Below are 9,937 nucleotides of genomic sequence, written 5' to 3'. Positions count from 1 at the left end.
AACCAGCAGATGTACAGAAGACCAGTCTTTCCATCTTCACACAAAGACATCTTTGTCTCAGTCTGTTACATATTGACAAATTGATGTGCTCAAAATACAATTTCAATTCACTGAAATTTTTTGCACACTGGAGGAGCTTCCACTGCCAGCTGAAATCATCACTTGATTCATTTGGCTAATTTTTCAACCTTTTCTATATTCAAATTCGTTCTACCATTGTGAGCAGCTTGTTCGGATACAAGGCTAATATGGCCATACCAACAGACTTCTTGATCGGCAAAATTGTGACCATTCTTGAGAACGAAGCATCCTCCATAGCCGGTGTTCGTGATGAAATTGATGACATCAAGCAGGAGCTTGTAAGCATGAAGGCCTTCCTAAATGATTTTGAGGGCAAGAAGGCACTCACCGAAGGTGGGGAGACGTGGGTTGCAAGCGTCAGAGGCATGGCCTATGATGTTGAAGACATCATTGACGAGTTCATGTATCACATGTATGAGCAAGGATGTCATAAGGGCCGATTTGCAAGGTGGCTCCACCATACTATTCGCATTCCGCAGAATGTTTGGTTCAGACGTCAAATGTCAAAGAAGTTGCGGAAAATCTCAAGAATGATTAAAGCCATTCCGGAGAGGAATCAGAGATATGGTGTCGGTGGATTAGAAGGAACAAGTAGTACTTGTGATGATTTTGGCAAATGGATGCGGAACCAAGCAGAATCTTCTCTTTTTATTAAGGAAGATGAGCTCGTGGGGATTGAAAGAAAGAAGCAACTATTGATGAATTGGTTGATGAATGGAGAGGAACAGCAAACGGTTATCTCTGTGGTGGGGATGGGCGGATCAGGGAAGACGACTTTAGTTGCCAAGACCTTCAACGACGAAAGGGTCAAGAAAAAATTCCACTGTTGTGCTTGGCTAACTGTTTCACAAACTTATGTGATTGACGACTTGTTTAGAAGCTTGATTAAGGAATTCCACGAAGCAAGGATGGAAAAGGTCCCTGCAGACATGAATTCCATGACATATAGAGAATTGCTACAGGTGCTGGTCAATTACTTGGAGTCCAAAAGGTACATGGTTGTATTGGATGATGTGTGGGATATCAAACTTTGGAAAGAAATGAGGATAGCACTCCCAAATACACAGTTTGGAAGTCGAATCATGCTTACTACTCGAAGAGAAGACGTAGCATCCTATTGTTTTGGAGTACAAAGTCATATTCACCACATTCAACCCCTCGAAAAGAATGATGCTTGGGCGCTATTCAGCAGCAAAGCATTCTCAGCTTACCAGAAGAAAAGTTGTCCACCAGATCTTCAATCATTGGCTGAGGAACTTGTTGAAAAGTGTGAAGGCCTACCTCTGGCAGTCATGGCTTTAGGTGGTCTGATGTCTTCCAAGAAGTCATTAGAATGGATCAAAGTCTACAACAGCTTAAACTGGCATCTAACTAACCATCCGTTACTAGAGCCAGTGAAGAGCATCTTGTTGTTTAGTTTTGATGATTTACCATACCCATTGAAGCACTGTTTTCTATACTGTTCCCTTTTCCCAGAAGACTATTTGATTCGAAGAAAGAGGCTCATTAGGTTGTGGATAGCTGAAGGGTTTGTCCAAGATGAAAAAGGTGCCACAGCAGAAGAAGTTGCTGAGAGCTATCTTATGCAGCTCATTTTCCGTAGCATGCTACATGTTGTTCTGAGGAATGAAAGTGGAAGGCCCAAAGCATGTAAGATGCATGACCTTATGCGGGAGCTTGCTCTGTCTATATCAGAAAAAGAAAAGTTTGGTGCTGTACATGACGGAAAAGAAGTTATGGACGAAGTTCAAGTGCGCCGCTTGTCAACTCAAACCACTGGAGGAGAAATTAAACTAGGCACTGGTATGGCACAACTTCGTTCTTTTCTTGTGTTTGTTACTGACATGTCCTCATCCTCTTCGTCGAATACATTGCCTTCTGGATTCATATTGTTGAGGGTGCTAGATTTGCAATATGTTCCAATTGATGTACTGCCAAAAGAACTTGCGTACTTATTCAATTTAAGATACTTAAATTTAAGGGGAACTCCAATTAAGAAGCTTCCTGAATCCATTGGGCAGCTCCGCAACCTTCAAACTTTGGATATCATGAACTCAAAGATAGAGGCACTTCCAAGTGGAATTGCCAAGTTGCAAAACTTGCGCCATCTAATTATGTACCGCTACACTCAAGAACCTAATGGCTTCAGATATGTGAATGGGACAAGATCACCATCAAATATATGTATTTTGAAGAAATTGCAAGTTTTGACGTGTGTTGAATTAGAAGGAAACATTGTTAGACTTGTGGGTAATATGACCCAACTTAGAAGGATTGGAATTACGAATGTAAAAGAAAGAGACGAGATGGACCTATGTGCTTCAATTCAAAAGATGAAGCAACTTCACTACTTGTTTCTAATGACAAGCGATGAAGAGGAAGTTCTTCAAACAAACAAACTATGCTCACCTCCTCCCCACCTTCGAATGGTTATTTTGGTTTGCAAATTGGAAAATGTACCACGTTGGTTCTTTTCACTCCAGAACCTCACATATTTGTATCTGCATTGGTCTAGAATTGAAGAAGATTTACTACCTTACATTGAAGCACTGCCCAATCTGGGAAATCTTTCACTTCTTAATGCATATGCTGGCAGAGAGTTATGTTTCAGCAGAGGGTTTGTAAAGCTTACGAGATTGCATTTGTGTACTTGCCCCTTATTGAACAAGATAACTATAGAAAAAGGGGTGATGTCAAATCTCCAATCTTTGTGGCTTGATAACTGCCCAGAACTGAACACAATGCCACAGGGTCTTCAATACCTCACTAAACTAAAGGTATTGGCATTGGAGCATGTATCAAAGGAACTTAAGGATTCCATACGAGGAGGAGGTATGGATCGTGAAAAGGTACAACACATCCCTGAGATCTACCATTTTTACGAAACGTCACAGGGGATGTGTCGTGAAAGCTTGTCCTAGTTTTGGAAGGAGGTATGTAAAGTTGTTTTTTTTGGTCTCCTTGTTTTTCCTTTTTCGTTTTTTACATATGCCTTGAGTTCCCTAACTTGCATCGCATGAACAATTCTAGTACGAACTATTGTCTTGTTACAAGTTTGTTAAGGCCGTGTATTTTTGTCCATGGACTAAATACTAAGTCTGCAATTGTTAGTTTCGATAGCAAAGATTTTTGTATTAAAATTCTGTTTGATTATCATTTCGATTTTGTTGTTTGCCATGCAGAATCTAGTCTGAGACGGAAAGATTTTACCCAATTGCACCCAGAAGAACCCTTGCTTTCTTGTGTGAGGCTGCAAATCTTAATTATTTTTCCATCACTATCTCAAGTTTTATTTGAAGCCATTTGATCATTAATGAGTTTTGCTTTGAGGCCATGGAATCTTATGTAATTTGATTTGTGAGTGTGTTTGCTATTTGATTATGTAATGCCTTAAGAAGCACTAATCAGGATTTAATGCTCAATTTGATTTTAAGAGTTTCCTATAATTGTACATTGATAATCATCTTCTACTACTCTGGAAAACTTTTAACAACCGTAGGACACGTATAATTGTATGCCGAAAAACTTGAATTGAGTTGTGAGTTTAAGCTTTTAGTATAATTGTGATGTCATATAGAATTTGTGAGCAGACTTTTTCAACATTCTTTTTTTGCTACCGGATATATAACATCAGTAACAATGCACCCTGCCTACTTCATTTCCAAATAATTTAGCAAGATGCAGAGAACAAAATGAGCATAGTGAATGAATATGGTTCTGCGGATTCTTACTTTGCTTAGGCCCTCCATGGAGGAATCATTACTTGTAATCAAATTGTTGTAGGTGGAGAAGTGACATGCATGCTGGTGGTTTTTGAGAAGATTAAGGATGAATCTTTACTAATGGCTGAGACAACTAAAGTCTTTAAAGGGATATGACGAGATAGAGCAATACCATATAAGGCCATCTCCAGTCATATGGCTAAATGTAGTTTAGGGCTATAAATTTAGCCCTTCAAAATACTTATTTTTTAAAGAATAGTGTAGGGCTAAATTTTTCCATCTCCAGCCATGCATGACTATATTTTAGGGTCCTTCACATTTTATTATTTTGAGAAAAGCTATGGTACAACACTCATACATTCCTCAATTATGTATTGTTTAATTTAGTTAAATTACTATTTAGAGACAATATTCCATATATGACACCTATACGTTGATAACATTTAAAAAGGCTATTTAAAAAATATATATATATCCTAACGGCTAGCCGACGTGATCAATGACGTCAGTGCACCTTTATATATTGGTTGTTGGATATGCATTTGTATGAGATGTTTCGTGCTCTTGTCCACATTTGATAATTTCTCTTCTTGAAAAGCACATGTATGGGGCCCACAAAAAAAATTTGGCATAGACCAAAGCTGGGCTACAATTGGCCTGGTTGAAGGGCTAAGGCCATCTCTGGCCTTAGGCTAAAAAAATTTTTGGCCAAATTTGGAGGACCACATTTGGCTCTTTAGTCCTCTACTGACTCTCCATAGCTTCTTTAAACTTATTGGACCAGCTTCATCTCCAATGTCAAAATTTGCTTCTTGTAAATAAACATAATCTGACTTTGTTGTGGATCTTCTTGGTTTGCTAGATCTCCTCGGTTGCACTGGTTCTTGATGATTATCTGGCTCAGGATTTCGACAACTTGTTCTTGTTGTTGTTCAACTGGTTCTTCGAAGTGTGGAGGTTCCATTATAGTTTCACTTAATGGAATCAAGGGTCTTGTTTATCATTCACTACAAGGAAAATCCCTTTTAGCGACGAAACAAGATGGTCGCTATAACACCCATCGCCAAAGACAAATAGAGACGAATATTTTTGGTCGCCAAGGTCGTCGTTGAAAGCTCATGGCTAAAAGCTACAATGCGTCAAAACATGATTTCGTCACTAAAAGATTTTGGGGACCCAAATGTGTCGTCGCTAAACAGCTCTAAGTTGGTTGCCTATAGAGAGGGAGTTGCGGCCAAAATACCAAAAATTCCCGCAAGCATGGAATTATTTGGCGACGAAATAAATGTTTGGTGGCCTGAATATTTCAGTGACGAATTTTTTGGTCATGAAAGATGTAGTTTATTTGTAGCATATGTTAGTTGGTTTGGTTATTTTCATAATGGATGACGAAACAGATTGGTTAGCAAAACTATAGATATTGGTATTATCAGATGGAGCGAAGAAGACTAATTTGTCGCCAAGATGTGTATTGATTTTTTATTATTTTATAAATAATTATTTATATTTCAATCTTTGTAACAGAATATTATTTAGTCCATAAAGTTTTTGAAAAACAGTAAATAGATGAAATTAATAGAAATAGGATAATTACTATTCAAAAAGATACTAGTTGTTTAAGCACACATCAATGTATTCTAGATACAAAAGCCCCCAAGGTATGCTAGATACAAAAACCATCAAGTAGCTAGATACAGAAGCCCAATAGAACCCCCAAGGTAGGCTCGATACAAAAACCATCAAGTATGTAGATGTACACACAACCTAATGACTATTTCCAATATCATCAAGATCTTCATAAACATTACGGGAACCACCACTATTACCTTGATCATCATGACAAGAAGAATCACCAACATGCTGGGACGGAACAACTAAATGTGAGGACCATCATGGGTTCGCATCCACTCAATGACATCCAAAAGTTTACCCATTGTGCCCTGAAGCTCACTTACTGTGCCTTTCAACTCATCAATTGTGCTTTGAAGTTCCTCAACCTTTTGCTTTGTAGCACAAGAAGAGGCAAATCCACCACTATGCAAACTCTCCACTTGGAGACTAGAACCCAAGCCTCGAATAATCCTCTTGCTCTTTGCAACCCCAAGTTATACAGTCATGATCTCTAACTGTTGTGGGATAGGGAGTGTGACTTGATCTAGTGGAGTTCTCTGCCACTTGTTGCTTGGCCTTCTCATACTCTTCATTCATCTTCTTCTACAAAAAGAAGCAAAATATAGATATGTCAATATATATAAATGCATAAAAAGAATGAAGTAAATGGGATGCCAGTACGACCAATTGTGTCCATAAACTAGCAATGCCAATTATCCTAATCAAACAGTCACCATTAAAAAAAAAAAAAAAATTCAACTTGAAGCAAATAATAAAAGGAAAAGGCACATAAAAAATGGAATAGATCTCTTCGGATGTGTAGATTGCAGAAAGTTTGAAAATACTCACAGATCTAATAAGATCTTTTTGAGCATCTCTTGAAAGCAACAACCATACAAACAAGAAACTTCCAAAAACAGGGATTATAAATATTTGCCTAGCAACAAGGTCCCCTTATAATTGGGTCTAAATTTTAACTTCTAGGAGCACAACGGGTTATTAGAACTGAATGTGTTTAATAGGTGTTTGGAATTGGGCCTCCAAAGAGGAAGAGAAGTACAACTGCAGCAGTTCTGTTTCAAAACGATCTTAGCATGCACTTTTTTTGGTCGTCAATATATAAGATCATGGAAAATTTAGAAAACTCATACACATATCTTCATTGTGTTTCTAATTAATTAGTTCTATTTGCAATGGATAAAGCCTTTATATGATGCTAAAACCAAAGTACACAATAAGCATCTAAAATAATGGGCCGTCAAAAATTTGCATGACCAGTCGGCTGATCTTTTGGATTGCAGATTCTGCAAGTCAATAGTTAATTGTCAGTAGGTTTATGTATTACTTACCCCTTTAATTTCAGCAGCCTCATTGATCCACATGCTCTTACCCTTAAGCATATGCATGTTGTTCCAATTGCTAATGTATGTAGGATTTTCACCCTTCTACATTTTCCCAACAAAAAGAAAATTAGAAATACTTGAAATTATTACAATATAATAAATAAAGAAAGATTTAAAGTGACCAAAAATTATAAACCTCTAGCAGTTTCCATATGTTTTAGGAAAGGACGTGACCCCCTTGTATGATCGAACCCTTTTTTTTTTTTTTTTTTATGTTCTCAGCATTGGTCTTGCAGCATTTCTGTTTTGATTAAATACATGAATTGTCAAATTTTTTTTTTTTTTTTCTGTTTGATACTTAGAATAAGTTCCCAATCAAAAAAAATGAAAACAACAGATGTTATGATACATTAGATACTTGATATTGCTCATTTGTGTACAATGTATCAACCAAATAATGCCACTCTTCTAGAGTCCTTCGAGTACTAAAGATCTTTTCAGAGGGAGGTGTTTCTTTTGCAAGAGCAGGGTTAGAAGCATATTGCTTATAGTGTTTGTGGAGCTTTGCTTTCCATTCTTTATAAGTTGAGTGCATATGGTCATTAATAAATTTTCATATATCCGGATCTGTTAAGTCCACATCAAACATGAACTAATATCCATTAATCATAAACAAAACAAGCACTACTACAAAAAGTGAAAAAGACGACCAGAAAACAACGACGGTCCAAGTGAAAACCGTCGTGGTTTTTAAAAAGACGACGGTTCTAAAAACACCGTCGTGTTATACCACCTTAGACAACTAAAAATGGAGATTCAAATGGCTGTTCAAAAACAACGACGTACCTAATTAAACAACCGACGCCTATTTGAAACAGATTTCAGCAGTGTAAAATCAAAGCCAACAAAGGACGGCAGAAGTTATGAATCGACCGACGTAGAAAGTAAAGACGACGATTTCAATAAAAGCCGCCGCTTTTACTCATAAAATAACACGACGAGGTTTTCGTATAAGACGCCGTATAATTACAAACAAATCCACGGCTTTAAAATACAAAATATCGCCGTATTAAAATAATTTACAACGACGGAAAATATAAATATATCGACGCCATTCTCGTATAGTTCTACGACGTTATCTTTAAATATTTAACGTCGTATTTATTCATTTTATACGTCGTAACTTTAATTTAAACCGTCGTCTTAATAAGAATTTTTGTTTACAATTTTTTTCTTTGATTTTCTTATCCTACGCCGGTAGATCTACTTAATGACAAGAATTGAAATAACCACGACGGTTTATATAGAAAACCGCCGACATAATCAGATTTTTCTGGGATCCCAAGGGTTACGAAATCTTACCAGACGGAACTCTGTTCCACATCATAATCTTAACAGATGACACAGATTTGAAATCAGAGAGACAATTATTTCGAAGTTGATAAAATCCACGCCGGTTGTATTAAACTTAACGACGTTTAACAAAATAATCTACGTCGGTAATTATAAATCTACCTTAATATAAAAGACGAGAAAAGCATTGACAATGTCTTCATCATATCTCCCAGCAACTACTGATTCGATTGCTCATGCTTTAGAGGCCATCTGAAGCCATTTCTATTCTTTATCGCATTCTTGAAACCCATCTTCTTCTTCTTAAGCTCTACGGATAAAGGAAGAGGCTATCACAAATCTGACGGATCTTCTTAGTAAAGAAAATCAAGCAGAGGTTCAGGCACATCTGATCTTCAGATTTCCCTGAGAAGCGAACTTTCCTTCGACAACGAGTGGAGGCCAGGCTTGCATCTCTTTTGATGGAAAGCAAGGAGTATTCAGAAGCACTAAGTGTCCTATCAGGCTTGATCAAGAAGTGAGAAGGCTAGTTGACAAGCTTCTTCTTGTGGACATAGATTTGATGCGAGTAAGCTCAATTTCTCTTTGAGAAAGACATCCAAATTATTGTCTTTGAGATGTGAGAGACAGTGTCTCTGAGAGAGAAAGAACTTGGAACCCTAAATTTTAACCGCGAAAATGTATGAAAGCGACAAATTTATAGAATAAATTTTTAAAATCAACGGCGGTCCGAACCAAAAACCGCCGTTTAAATTGTACAATCAACGTCGCTCAACAAATATAATACGTCGTCTTAGTCTTACTTAAGACGACTAAAAACGACGACATAAAAACAAAAACAGTCGTTGTTTTTATATTCTTTTTTTATTTAAATCTGTCATCCAAAAAAGAAACTTTACATATTCCTGAATATTAATTTCCTTCATTTTAAATTTCCTCCAAAAAAAAAACTCTATTTATAACGCACTGTAATTGAAAAATAAACTGAAAAGTCACGGGAAAAAAAATTCTATTCATAATTTAAAAATTAAAATCCTAACGACGGTTATATTAAACCTAACGACGTTAAATTGACGATTCCACGTCTCAAAAACAAACATTGTGTCGTGTTAGTTAAAAACGACGTAGTTATATGTAACTGCCGTATTATTTTTTTGAAATGGTTTTATATGTAAGCAACTTTTCGTCTACTTGAAAACAACGTCGGTTATATTAAACCTAACGACGTTAAATTAATTATTCCACGTCGCAAAACAAAAATTGCGTCGTTTTAGTTAAAAACGACGAAGTTATATGTAACCGCCGTATTATTTTTTTGAAATCGTTTTATATATTAGCAACTTTTCGACTTACACATGCACAGTTTCCAAACCCGATTAAAAATTTCAATCTACAAGAGAAAACTTTTCGTCTTTTTTCCTGTCAGAGCACCGTCAGAGTATCTCATCGCCTTCCTCTCGTCTTCTTCGTCGTCTCTGAACGCAAAAGATCGATCTTTTTCCTCTTGCTTTCATCGCACGCAAAAGGTAAGCTTTCATTTTCACTATTTTGGTTACTGTTTTGCATGCTCATATGTTTTTTGTTTGAAAAATCTTTTTACCTTTTTTCTGGCCAAAATCATTTTACTTTTTTCCAAGTTTGATAAAATATACAGACAAAGAGGGAAAGTTTCCAACTTTGAAGACAACTACCTCAACTAAATAAGACGACGGTAGTTCTTATTTACGTTGTTAAATATGTAGACCACGACGGTTCGTCAGTCGTTCTAGCGTCGTCTGAAAATTGACAAAGTTGTTTTTAAAATAAAGTCTTTTTTTTTTTGCTTGT

General features: G+C 36.7%; 1 protein-coding gene across 1 annotated transcript; it reads left to right on the top strand.

Annotated features, from left to right (window-relative positions):
* The first annotated feature begins 248 nt into the window (after nucleotides 1-248).
* Nucleotides 249-3,002, top strand: LOC117636864 (disease resistance protein RPM1-like). The gene has a single exon (XM_034371569.1). The coding sequence runs from the start codon at nucleotides 249-251 to the stop codon at nucleotides 3,000-3,002; it is 2,754 nt and encodes a 917-aa protein (XP_034227460.1).
* The last annotated feature ends 6,935 nt before the right edge of the window (nucleotides 3,003-9,937 follow it).

Source organism: Prunus dulcis, chromosome 8 (genome assembly GCF_902201215.1).
Source record: "Prunus dulcis chromosome 8, ALMONDv2, whole genome shotgun sequence".
Classification (NCBI taxonomy): domain Eukaryota; kingdom Viridiplantae; phylum Streptophyta; class Magnoliopsida; order Rosales; family Rosaceae; genus Prunus; species Prunus dulcis.
Note: the sequence above shows the minus strand (reverse complement) of the source record. Positions and strands in the feature narration are given on the sequence as shown.

Coding starts and splice junctions, on each gene's coding strand:
- LOC117636864 (XM_034371569.1), top strand. CDS start 249: ATGGCCATACCAACAGACTTCTTGATCGGCAAAATTGTGACCATTCTT.